General features: G+C 41.1%; 1 protein-coding gene across 2 annotated transcripts in view; it reads right to left on the bottom strand.

Moving 5' to 3' along the window:
• The window catches only part of LOC133153245 (SH3 and multiple ankyrin repeat domains protein 2-like), a 202,593-nt gene that overhangs the window by 59,048 nt on the left and 129,410 nt on the right, over positions 1-14,135 (bottom strand). For both annotated transcript variants that reach the window (XM_061277410.1, XM_061277411.1), the window contains exons 10-11: positions 11,955-12,067; positions 11,142-11,247 (exon numbers count right to left, since the gene is read on the bottom strand). In XM_061277410.1, the coding sequence (XP_061133394.1) occupies positions 11,142-11,247; positions 11,955-12,067 (219 nt within the window). The remainder of the gene's footprint in view (positions 1-11,141; positions 11,248-11,954; positions 12,068-14,135) is intronic.

Here is a 14,135-nt window from a genome sequence, read left to right as displayed (position 1 = left end):
TACTGGAATCACTTGTGTTTCCCACGAGCTAATTGAGTCCCTTACTATGCCGTGGTTGAAATTGGTTAATGTAATGAATGTGTTTGTTGAATGCGAATACGTAATTAAAGTGGTGGAAATTGCTTAATGTAATGAATGTTGAATGCGAATGTTAGTTACAAATGATAAGCGTTGAAAATGATAAGCGGGAAGAATAAAGAGTAAAATAAATAATGACGCCCAATGTGGGAATCGAACCCACTACAGGAAACTGGCTCGGGTTGACATTGCCATTAAGAATGAATGGGGAAATAAAAGGCACAAATTTGCTAATTACTTAAAAACGGTAAATGTTATGAACGAGAAAAAAAGTGGCAAGCTTGCCATGAATTTTTGGAACGTGTGAAAGTTTGAACGAGGTGAATCGGTTGAAGCATGTGGGAGTAGTTGGATGTCAAAAAAGTGGGAGGAATAAGTTGTTTAATAAAAATAATAACTAGAATTGCAATTTCGGAAGAAATTGCGTGTGAAGGCGAAGGCAGATGTTAATTTACAAACGTTAAGCGTTAAAAATGATGAGCGGGAAGAATAGAAAGGGAAAATAAATTATTGTGAAATAAATGGGAAAATGTTACAAATACATGTTACAAAAAGGTACAAATGATAAGCGTTAAAAATGAAATGTTATAAATGTTACAAAAAAGGTACAAATGATAAGCGTTGAAAATGATAAGGGGAAGGATAAAGAGTAAAATAAATAATGACGCCCAATGTGGGAATCGAACTGACGCGGGTTTTGATACCACTCGGGAAAGATGCTCGTGTACTGGAATCACTTGTGTTTCCCACGAGCTAATTGTGTCCCTGTCTACATACTGGTTGAATTTGGTTAACGTAATGAATGTGTTTGTTGAATGCGAATACGTAATCAAAGTGGTGGAAATTGCTTAATGTAATGAATGTTGAATGCGAATGTTAGTTACAAATGATAAGCGTTGAAAATGATAAGCGGGAAGAATAAAGAGTAAAATAATTAATGACGCCCAATGTGGGAATCGAACCCACTACAGGAAACTGGCTCGGGTTGACATTGCCATTAAGAATGAATGGGGAAATAAAAGGCACAAATTTGCTAATTACTTAAAAACGGTAAATGTTATGAACGCGAAAAATACTGGCAAGCGTGCCATGAATTTTTGGAACGTGTGAAAGGTTGAACGAGGTGAATCGGTTGAAGCATGTGGGAGTAGTTAGATGTCAAAAAAGTGGGAGGAATAAGTTGTTTAATAATAAAGTACAATATCAATGTGTGAAGGCCTTCGCCTTCACACAATAAAGTAGAATAACAATGTGTGAAGGCCTTCGCCTTCACACAATAAAGTAGAATAACAATGTGTGAAGGCCTTCGCCTTCACACAATAAAGTACAATATCAATGTGTGAAGGCCTTCGCCTTCACACAATAAAAAAAACTAGAATTGCAATTTCGGAAGAAATTGCGTGTGAAGGCGAAGGCAGATGTTAAGTTACAAACGTTAAGCGTTAAAAATGATGAGCGGGAAGAATACAAAGGGAAAATAGATAATTGTGAAATAAATGGGAAAATGTTACAAATACATGTTACAAAAAGGTACAAATGATAAGCGTTAAAAATGAAACGTTACAAATGTTACAAAAAAGGTACAAATGATAAGCGTTGAAAATGATAAGGGGGAAGAATAAAGAGTAAAATAATTTATGACTCCCAATGTGGGAATCGAACCCACTACAGGAAACTGGCTCGGGTTGACATTTCCATTGTGTTTCCGACTGAGCTAACGAGGATCCTTCCTTCTTGCTGGTTGAATTTGGTTAATGTAATGAATGTGTTTGTTGAATGCGAATGCGTAATCAAAGTGGTGGAAATTGCTTAATGTAATGAATGTTGAATGCGAATGACAAAAGTTACAAATGATAACCGTTGAAAATGATAACCGGGAAGGATAAAGAGTAAAATAAATAATGACGCCCAATGTGGGAATCGAACTGACGCGGGTTTTGATACCACTCGGGAATGATGCTCGTGTACTGGAATCACTTGTGTTTCCCACGAGCTAATTGAGTCCCTTACTATGTCGTGGTTGCAATTGGTTAATGTAATGAATGTGTTTGTTGAATGCGAATACGTAATCAAAGTGGTGGAAATTGCTTAATGTAATGAATGTTGAATGCGAATGTTAGTTACAAATGATAAGCGTTGAAAATGATAAGCGGGAAGAATAAAGAGTAAAATAATTAATGACGCCCAATGTGGGAATCGAACCCACTACAGGAAACTGGCTCGGGTTGACATTGCCATTAAGAATGAATGGGGAAATAAAAGGCACAAATTTGCTAATTACTTAAAAACGGTAAATGTTATGAACGCGAAAAATACTGGCAAGCGTGCCATGAATTTTTGGAACGTGTGAAAGGTTGAACGAGGTGAATCGGTTGAAGCATGTGGGAGTAGTTAGATGTCAAAAAAGTGGGAGGAATAAGTTGTTTAATAATAAAGTACAATATCAATGTGTGAAGGCCTTCGCCTTCACACAATAACAATGTGTGAAGGCCTTCGCCTTCACACAACTAGAATTGCAATTTCGGAAGAAATTGCGTGTGAAGGCGAAGGCAGATGTTAAGTTACAAACGTTAAGCGTTAAAAATGATGAGCGGGAAGAATACAAAGGGAAAATAGATAATTGTGAAATAAATGGGAAAATGTTACAAATACATGTTACAAAAAGGTACAAATGATAAGCGTTAAAAATGAAACGTTACAAATGTTACAAAAAAGGTACAAATGATAAGCGTTGAAAATGATAAGGGGGAAGAATAAAGAGGAAAATAATTTATGACTCCCAATGTGGGAATCGAACCCACTACAGGAAACTGGCTCGGGTTGACATTTCCATTGTGTTTCCGACTGAGCTAATGAGGATCCTTCCTTCTTGCTGGTTGAATTTGGTTAATGTAATGAATGTGTTTGTTGAATGCGAATGCGTAATCAAAGTGGTGGAAATTGCTTAATGTAATGAATGTTGAATGCGAATGACAAAAGTTACAAATGATAACCGTTGAAAATGATAACCGGAAAGGATAAAGAGTAAAATAAATAATGACGCCCAATGTGGGAATCGAACTGACGCGGGTTTTGATACCACTCGGGAAAGATGCTCGTGTACTGGAATCACTTGTGTTTCCCACGAGCTAATTGAGTCCCTTACTATGTTGTGGTTGAAATTGGCTAATGTAATGAATGTGTTTGTTGAATGCGAATACGTAATCAAAGTGGTGGAAACTGCTTAATGTAATGAATGTTGAATGCGAATGTTAGTTACAAATGATAAGCGTTGAAAATGATAAGCGGGAAGAATAAAGAGTAAAATAATTAATGACGCCCAATGTGGGAATCGAACCCACTACAGGAAACTGGCTCGGGTTGACATTTCTATTAAGAATGAATGGGGAAATAAAAGGCACAAATTTGCTAATTACTTAAAAACGGTAAATGTTATGAACGCGAAAAATACTGGCAAGCGTGCCATGAATTTTTGGAACGTGTGAAAGTTTGAACGAGGTGAATCGGTTGAAGCATGTGGGAGTAGTTAGATGTTAAAAAAGTGGGAGGAATAAGTTGTTTAATAAAAATAACTAGAATTGCAATTTCGGAAGAAATTGCGTGTGAAGGCGAAGGCAGATGTTAAGTTACAAACGTTAAGCGTTAAAAATGATGAGCGGGAAGAATACAAAGGGAAAATAGATAATTGTGAAATAAATGGGAAAATGTTACAAATACATGTTACAAAAAGGTACAAATGATAAGCGTTAAAAATGAAACGTTACAAATGTTACAAAAAAGGTACAAATGATAAGCGTTGAAAATGATAAGGGGGAAGAATAAAGAGTAAAATAATTTATGACTCCCAATGTGGGAATCGAACCCACTACAGGAAACTGGCTCGGGTTGACATTTCCATTGTGTTTCCGACTGAGCTAATGAGGATCCTTCCTTCTTGCTGGTTGAATTTGGTTAATGTAATGAATGTGTTTGTTGAATGCGAATGCGTAATCAAAGTGGTGGAAATTGCTTAATGTAATGAATGTTGAATGCGAATGACAAAAGTTACAAATGATAACCGTTGAAAATGATAACCGGGAAGGATAAAGAGTAAAATAAATAATGACGCCCAATGTGGGAATCGAACTGACGCGGGTTTTGATACCACTCGGGAATGATGCTCGTGTACTGGAATCACTTGTGTTTCCCACGAGCTAATTGAGTCCCTTACTATGTCGTGGTTGCAATTGGTTAATGTAATGAATGTGTTTGTTGAATGCGAATACGTAATCAAAGTGGTGGAAATTGCTTAATGTAATGAATGTTGAATGCGAATGTTAGTTACAAATGATAAGCGTTGAAAATGATAAGCAGGAAGAATAAAGAGTAAAATAATTAATGACGCCCAATGTGGGAATCGAACCCACTACAGGAAACTGGCTCGGGTTGACATTGCCATTAAGAATGAATGGGGAAATAAAAGGCACAAATTTGCTAATTACTTAAAAACGGTAAATGTTATGAACGCGAAAAATACTGGCAAGCGTGCCATGAATTTTTGGAACGTGTGAAAGGTTGAACGAGGTGAATCGGTTGAAGCATGTGGGAGTAGTTAGATGTCAAAAAAGTGGGAGGAATAAGTTGTTTAATAATAAAGTACAATATCAATGTGTGAAGGCCTTCGCCTTCACACAATAATAACTAGAATTGCAATTTCGGAAGAAATTGCGTGTGAAGGCGAAGGCAGATGTTAATTTAGAAACGTTAAGCGTTAAAAATGATGAGCGGGAAGAATAGAAAGGGAAAATAAATTATTGTGAAATAAATGGGAAAATGTTACAAACACATGTTACAAAAAGGTACAAATGCACATGTACAAAAATGAAATGTTACAAATGTTACAAAAAAAGGTACAAATGATAAGGGGAAAGAATAAAGAGTAAAATAATTTATGACGCCCAAAGTGGGAATCGAACCCACTACAGGAAACTGGCGCGGGTTGACATTGCCATTGTGTTTCCAACTGAGCTAATAAGGCTCCTTTCTCAGTAATGGTTGAATTTGGTTAATGTAATGAATGTGTTTGTTGAATGCGAATGCGTAATCAAAGTGGTGGAAATTGCTTAATGTAATGAATGTTGAATGCGAATGACAAAAGTTACAAATGATAACCGTTGAAAATGATAACCGGGAAGGATAAAGAGTAAAATAAATAATGACGCCCAATGTGGGACTCGAACTGACGCGGGTTTTGATACCACTCGGGAAAGATGCTCGTGTACTGGAATCACTTGTGTTTCCCACGAGCTAATTGAGTCCCTTTCTTTTAGTGGTTGAGTTTGGTTAATGTAATGAATGTGTTTGTTGAATGCGAATACGTAATCAAAGTGGTGGAAATTGCTTAATGTAATGAATGTTGAATGCGAATGTTAGTTACAAATGATAAGCGTTGAAAATGATAAGCGGGAAGAATAAAGAGTAAAATAATTAATGACGCCCAATGTGGGAATCGAACCCACTACAGGAAACTGGCTCGGGTTGACATTGCCATTAAGAATGAATGGGGAAATAAAAGGCACAAATTTGCTAATTACTTAAAAACGGTAAATGTTATGAAGGGGAAAAATACTGGCAAGCGTGCCATGAATTTTTGGAACGTGTGAAAGTTTGAACGAGGTGAATTGGTTGAAGCATGTGGGAGTAGTTTGATGTCAAAAAAGTGGGAGGAATAAGTTGTTTAATAATAAAGTACAATATCAATGTGTGAAGGCCTTCGCCTTCACACAATAATAAAGTAGAATAACAATGTGTGAAGGCCTTCGCCTTCACACAATAACAATGTGTGAAGGCCTTCGCCTTCACACAATAAAGTAGAATAACAATGTGTGAAGGCCTTCGCCTTCACACAATAAGAATAAAAAAAACTAGAATTGCAATTTCGGAAGAAATTGCGTGTGAAGGCGAAGGCAGATGTTAATTTACAAACGTTAAGCGTTAAAAATGATGAGCGGGAAGAATAAAAAGGGAAAATAGATTATTGTGAAATAAATGGGAAAATGTTACAAATACATGTTACAAAAAGGTACAAATGATAAGCGTTAAAAATGAAATGTTACAAATGTTACAAAAAAGGTACAATTGATAAGGGGGAAGAATAAAGAGTAAAAAAATTTATGACGCCCAACGTGGGAATCGAACCCACTACATGAAACTGACTCGGGTTGTCATTGCCATTGTGTTTCCGACTGAGATAATCAGGTCCCTTGCTTGGTGGCGGTTGAATTTGGTTAATGTAATGAATGTGTTTGTTGAATGCGAATGCTTCACCTTCACACTAATAATAAAGGACAGGAATAACAATAGTGTGAAGGTCTTCACCTTCACACTAATAATAAAGGACAGGAATAACAATAGTGTGAAGGTCTTCACCTTCACACTAATAAAGGACAGGAATAACAATAGTGTGAAGGTCTTCACCTTCACACTAATAATAATAAAGGACAGGAATAACAATAGTGTGAAGGTCTTCACCTTCACACTAATAAAGGACAGGAATAACAATAGTGTGAAGGTCTTCACCTTCACACTAATAAAGGACAGGAATAACAATAGTGTGAAGGTCTTCACCTTCACACTAATAAAGGACAGGAATAACAATAGTGTGAAGGTCTTCACCTTCACACTAATAAAGGACAGGAATAACAATAGTGTGAGGGTCTTCACCTTCACACTAATAATAAAGTGAATGGAGTAGAATAACATATGTGTGAAGGCCTTCGCCTTCACACAATGATCTTAATTTGCAATGAAAAAAGGACAATAATAAGAAAGTAAATGATCAAAATGTTAACAAGTAACTTGAGGAAGATGGACGACAACCTTCACGTGGTCTTCCCTGTGAGTAGCAAGGTCAGGGTGCAAGTCCCGCTTGCGAAACTAATGTCGCCAAACAAACGCAGAGCCCACAGAGCCAGCAGACTGAGGAACGGTGGACGGGCACCTATCCCGACCGTCGAAAACCGAGGCCTGTCGGTGCTTCAACTTAATGTCGAGGGCCTTACCACCGCCAAACTCAAAGTCCTTCGGCACCTGGCCGACTCCAATGGGGCCGCGGTCCTGCTCCTACAAGAGACGCATTGCACGACCAACAACATCCTCAAAATCCCTGGATTTCATCTCCCCGGGTCCATCAACACCAAGCAACACGGTGTGGCAACCTTAGTGCGTACTGGAATCAGCTGGGCAGCCTGTAGCCAATCCCCACCAGGCTCCCACATCGAGTGGCTGGTTACTAAAATCCAGGAAACCTCAGTCATCAACGTCTACAAGCCCCCACCATCGGAGCTAACAACATGTCACTCCCATCTGTAACTGCACCCGCAATCCATGCAGGCGATTTCAACTGCCAGCACACAGACTGGGGGTACAACCATTCAACTCCTAGCGGAGTGGCGCTGTGCGAATGGGCCTCCAACACTGATGCCCTGCTACTGTACGACCCCAAGGAACCCCCAACCTTCTTCTCTGCACGCTGAAACACCACCACCAACCCGGACCTGGCCATCTGCCGCAGCAACGACCCAAGACCGGAAAGGCGTGTTCTTGACAGGTTCCCCCGCTCACACCACCGACCTTCCATCATCAAAGTTCCATCACTGGTGGAACCGGCGCCAGGGAAGCCTATGAAGAGATGGAACTTCCGAAAAGCCAAACGGGAGTCGTATACTGAGGAGACGGAAAGGAGGTCTGCCGGCCTGCCAGACCCAGAGTCCACAGATGTGGCGGAAGCCTATGCAGCCTACTGTCAGGTCCTCTTGCGTGCGGCAAAGAAGACCATCCCACGTGGGTACAACAGGAACTACATCCCAGGCTGCGATGGGGAGTGTAGCCGCCTCCTGAAGGAACACCAGAGAGCCAGCTCCAGAGAAGAGGAGGACGCAACGGCAGCAGCACTGCTCGAAAAGCTGGACGCCACCCGCAAGGCGAGATGGACAGAAGTCATTGAATCAATGGACTTCACCCAGTCACTGCAGACTCCATTGCCTCCCAACACCTGTAGAATGGCCGCTTCCCGGATGCAGACAAAGACTTTGCACGACTAATATCACGTGAGGTGTCTTGCATCTCAAGAGCGGCCAACGTCGATTTCAATCTCTCGGGAGCCTTTACAGCAGAGGAACTCAGTGAGGCCATTAGCAAGCTAAAGCCGGGCAAATCCCCGGGCCGTGACAACATTCACCCAGAGTTCGTCATCCACCAGGGCCCAACAACATCTAGATGGCTTAAAGCAGTGGTTCCCAAAGTGGGCGGTACCGCCCCCCTGGGGGCGGTGGAAACATCTGGGGGGGCGGCGAGGAAGAAAGGGGCGGTAGGAGGGCGGCAGTCCGAAGTCGAAGTCAGAAGTTTGAACGTATGTTTGACGATTTGTAAACAACACATGCAGCAGGACGAGTCAGTGGACGACGCATCAGGGTCCGGTTACCACACGCCGCTCTGGCCCAGTCAGATTCGACAGCATAGACTACAAAAGCAAAAGCTCAGGTTCGTAATTTCAAGCTTGTAATGTTCAGAATTTTATCTTATAATAAAAACCGCATTCTGGCGGTCAACATAATCTTGAGTTCAAGTCAACATGAAATTACTGACCGCGGGGATCTACGACTTCTTCTTAGTGAGTTCCAGCCTGATGTTGAGAAGCTTATGTCCCTGCACCAAGCACATCCATCCCATTAATACTAAGTGTGAGACAATGAAGGTTACTGTGGAATGTTTAGTTACCATTCTATGTTGCTGAAACAGTTAAAACTGCTAAAAAATAAGTTGGTTTACTAAATTGGGTTTTATTCGTGAAATACACATTTGTGTTTAACCTTTCTCTTTTCAAATTGCAGCATACCAAATATCAAGAAAGAGGTGTTTGTTTCCATATGTCTGTGTGTGTGTGGGGGGGCGCTAGGAATTCACTGGGGAGCCAAGGGGGCGCCAGCCTGCAAAAGTTTGGGAACCATTGGCTTAAAGGTTTCTTCACGTCATGCTACTGGAGATTAAAGCTCCCGAAGATCTGGCGTAGGGCCTCGGTGATAGCTCTGCTGAAGCCAAACAAAGATGCGGAGGACCCCAAGTCTCACAGGCCCATCTCACTGCTGAGTGTCCCATTTAAGATCTTGGAAAGAATGATACACAGCCGCATAGAGCCAGTGGTGGACTCACAACTCCCACGGGAACAAGCTGGTTTCCGTCGCGGAAGGTCAACAGCAGACCAGATTACCCTACTCTCCCAAGACATTGAGAACAGCTTCCAGGATAAAGAGAAAGCTGGAGTGGTATACCTGGACTTAACTGCCGCATATGACACCGTGTGGCACCGGGGACTCCACCTGAAGTTGCTGAGGACCATACCGGACCGGCACATGGTGCAGTTCATTATGGAGACGCTTTCCAACCGCAGCTTTACTCTCCAAACCAGCAGTGGGCAGTGCAGTAGGCTCCGTAGACTGAGGAGCGGGGTACCGCAAGGGTCAGTTCTCTCACCAACACTATTTAACATCTATATATACGACCTACCGGACACAGCATCCAGAAAGTATGGTTATGCAGACGACCTTGCCATCATGCTGAGTCGACCAACGTGGAAGGCGACGTGCGTCTGGATCGGACCCTATCCTTCAAACAACACCTCGAAGATCTGAAGGCAAAGGTGACATCCAGGGTTGCACTGATCCGCCGCCTTGCTGGAACAACGTGGGGAGCCTCTGCTAAGATCTTGCTGATATCAACCCAATCGCTGGTCTTCTCTGCAGCAGAGTACTGTGCTCCAGTTTGGAACAGAAGCTCCCATGCAAAAAAGGTGGATGTGGCAATTAACAACGCGCTCCGAACTATAACAGGATGCCTGAAACCCACCCCTGTGTCCCTCCTGCCTGTCGTCGCGGGTATAGCGCCGGCCAACCTTCGGCAAGAGGGTGCCACCCTCGTTCTCGCCAGGAAGGCAAAAAATAACAACTGGCACATCCTGCACAACACTACAACTCTAGCTCCACCAAGCAGACTCAAGGCACGCCACCCCTACAACATGGCAGCACAAGAGATGCTCAACTCCATCCCTGAAGACATCTCTAGAGATGCCTGGCTGGCAGCAGCTTGGAAGCAGGAGCTGGCCCCTCCCTATGCACCGTTATGTCTGGGAACCAGGAGACGGCGCCATAGGAGAAGGGTGGTTAACCCTAACCCTAACCCTCGCCAGCAGTGGACCACACTGAACCGCTTAAGAACTGGGGTTGGGCGCTTCAACACGTCTGTGCAGCAGTGGGGACTGGCGGACAGTGCAGCATGCGAGTGTGGAGCCCCCGAGCAGACAGCCGACCACATCATCAACACCTGCCCCCTATATAGACCACCCTCAGAGGCCGGCCTCTTCGACCTGGGACCAGAGAGGCTGGCGTGGCTCCACGACACCAAGTTGGAGCTCTGACGTTACACGAGAGAGAGAAGTAACTTGAATCAAAATCTATACACCATCCAGCCATCTAATAGATATGGAAGGTCAGCATGCATTTGTCAACGAAAACACTTTTAGTGACAGATAAGACCTTGGAGACCTCTTTCCAGTTTTTAAGTGTCAAATTTAAAATACCTGTTGTTATGTAACTAACCAAAGAATATAATGTAAGAAATTGTTCTTTAATTTTGCTGTCTAATGAATATTGTTCATTACATAGTTATGGAAAACATCTGCACAGAAACACAGTGTCAAAACACTGACCATGATTCATCATCTTAAAAACAACTCAGTATTATCAATGGAGAGTTCGCCGAGTTAGCCGACATCATTCTAATTCATATATCTAATTTATACTCTAATATAATTTATAATATAATCATATCTAAGTTATAAGATTTCATATAATTGTTGCACACAGAGCAAGAACAAGACTTAAGACTAAAGTGATATTTGGTACAGTTGATAACAACTGATATGATATGATATGCATCTCTTGGCATAACAAGGCCACAAGTTATGCAATTTTTCAGGTTGCACGTCATCAGTGTTACACAATACATAAACATCTAAAATGTAATCATACCTATGGACTTTTGCTTCCTAAGCACGCCCTTCTCTGGTAACCCCAGAAAGACCCCTGGCACAGTGGGTGGGACAACTGCTACTCCCTGGCGGTCATGGTACATGGACTGCAAACATGAAAATTGTTATTAACATACAGAGAAAACAAGCATTTTGAAATTTTAACACTGTAATCCTTATCTCCTGGAATGATTTTAATAAATTTTATTTTTGTGTTGTACACTTTTTTTGTCTTGCACACATCACAAGAAGTTGGCTCAGAACAATTCAACATGTTGAATATTGCCAATTTGAGATCAGAGTGGCCCAAACATTCTTTTGTGCGGTTAAAATCAATCTGAACACATGGCAGAAATTAGATGATTCCCGAGCGCGGCACCGCTGCGGCTCACTGCTCCCCTCTCCCCCAGGGGATGGATCAAAATCACACGGGGATGGGTTAAATGCACAGGACAAATTTCACCACACCCAGATGTGTGTGTGACGATCATTGGGACTTTAACTGTAACTTCAAATATCAAACAAAATTATCTTTGTAGCTATTACGACAATTGGAGTGTCCTTAAGAGTGTCAAGAGGGGAGAAATCAGGATAAAAAGAGGCTAATGATCCGAGTGTGTGAATCAGGCTTCAGTTGCATCGGAACCTCAGTTCTCACACTTTTCCTTATTAAAATGAATGGAAAAAGAATCCATCCATTCCAGCTCCAGAACCAAGCAGATTTGTGCGAGGCCAAATACAACAGAAATATTTTATGAACATGTGATGAAACTTCATAAAACTCTTACAGATTAGTACAGTTGTGGTATCTTACATTTTGTTCAGTGGGTGTAATCAAGCAACGACTGGATGGCCGTGGCTTGATTGTTGCGATTTTCATATCAATTGGTGATGTCTTTTGGGCATGCGTCATCTCTTCAACTTTATCTGCAAAAAAAGCAATTCATGATTTCATATCTGCAAAAAAGGCAATTCATGATTTCATGAACAAAGGGAAAACTACCAAGCTGTTTTTTGGTTTGCAAAGCTTCTCGTGAGCCAAATGTAAGCTAATCATTCCTTTTACCACACTCAGTTGCGGATGAAGCTGCAACAGAAAACACTAGCGTAATACGTACAGGGGGAGCAAGTGGACTGAGATGAAATGTCTTGGATGTGTCAAGCCTTGAAAGCCGTGCAAAGTCTTTTCAAGCAGTCGACGCAATAGCATCATCCAACTATTAGGGTTCTTCCTCAGTCAATACCAAATGAGGAATAATTGTTCATTTAAGTCTATGTGAAGCTCTTTGAGACTGTTTGTGATTTAGGGCTATACAAATAAACTTGACTTGACTTATCAAGTATGCCGTGAGCTTTCTGTCTGGTCTCTTTTTTTGTTGAATCCAACATGTAAAAGATATCGACTGCATACTTGTCTGGACTTAACTCCGTCTGCGATGATGCCATTAGAATGAGCCCACTTCATATGTTATGCTTGTAGATGTTACATGCTAGCCCTGATCTAGCCTCACATCACCTCCCTGACTTTTCTCTTTCGTATGTAGAAAGCTTCCATGCATTACGAGGTGCGATTACTTAGAGTGACTCGGAAAACAATCCTCTTCTTCTGCGCATCTATACACAGAGGAGAAGAATGGGGAGAGGTGGGTAGGTTTAAGGAAGGAAGGAAAGGGGAGGAAAGGAGCATCAATGATCTTAAGTCGCTTACTATATATTCAGCGCAGTCACACACCATCCACACACTACTCACACGCAAAAATAAACATTTCCTTTCTCTGGAAGCTGCTTCCCAATTGGATTTCAACTACATCATCATAAAACATGTAACATGGTTGCCCTGGAAACCTATCTCTGACTGAACATTTTTTTATCATTTTATTGGAATAACCTTTCTCCTCACACATACAAATGTGCACACATTTACTGTACCAAGCCATAGAAATATAAGCCCGCGGTGACACAGGGGGAATAGGAGGAAGAATAAACACACACAAAGAAGAAGAAATGACAGCAAATTTCCTTTTTTTTCTTTTTTAGGTCAGACCTAATTAACAAACATTGACTCACAGAGAATGTTTATTTTTTGGTATGTGTTTTGGTGACATACAAACACAATCTCAAACACTTTAGACTGCTCAGCATTGCATGTTTTGGACAGGTTTTTATGTTAAGCCTGTATCTCACGTAGTCACGAGTGTGCATGTAGCAAATGTTGGTATTCCTGGTTCCTAAAAGGTTGCAATGACAAAAACTGTTGACTACTAAAGCTTTTGGCAAATGTCTTTGCAACCTCGAATGAACCCTGATGAAAAATCAACATTCAGGTCGTGCACAAACCCTCGCTGCTCAGTGAGATACATGCTTAAGTGTTACAAAAGAAAATTGTGTTTCATCCTGCATATGAGATTCAGGAAACAATAGTTGGTGGACTACCATTCAAAAACATCCTAACCAAACAAAAGCCAAAATGATGAACAAACAATAAAGTGTTGTACAGCAAGCAGACATAAATCCTTGAACACATTTTCACGTTACAACAGCAAATCATGCAGTGGCTGAGAAAGACAACAACAGTTTAAAAAAACACAATAAATAAAAACCATTGTTAATTCATCGCAGAAAGCTGGAGAAAATACAGTCAATATACAGTATCATACTGTTGGCATGCCTATAATAACTTACCACCTTTCTTTTTCCTTAGAGTGGCTTGGAGTGACAGAAAACATTGTTCAGTCTTGCAAGTACAAGACAGACCCCGATTGTTTGGAAAACAATCATTAATCAATTTGATTACTATTCATAGGTTAGAAATTATGTTTCTATTATCCATCAGTAAACTTTGCTTTCATTCTAGATAAATAAGGTACAACCAATGTAATAGTATCAATACCAAATTGGCTACAGTATAATAATACACACAGTAGACTTACCACTTCTGCAAAACAGTACTATTAAGTAAACAAGTAAAATCAGCAGATCTGGAACGAAAAACATG

The sequence above is a fragment of the Syngnathus typhle genome, linkage group LG4 (genome assembly GCF_033458585.1).
Source record: "Syngnathus typhle isolate RoL2023-S1 ecotype Sweden linkage group LG4, RoL_Styp_1.0, whole genome shotgun sequence".
Taxonomy (NCBI): domain Eukaryota; kingdom Metazoa; phylum Chordata; class Actinopteri; order Syngnathiformes; family Syngnathidae; genus Syngnathus; species Syngnathus typhle.
This window is presented reverse-complemented; position numbering and strand designations above follow the sequence as displayed.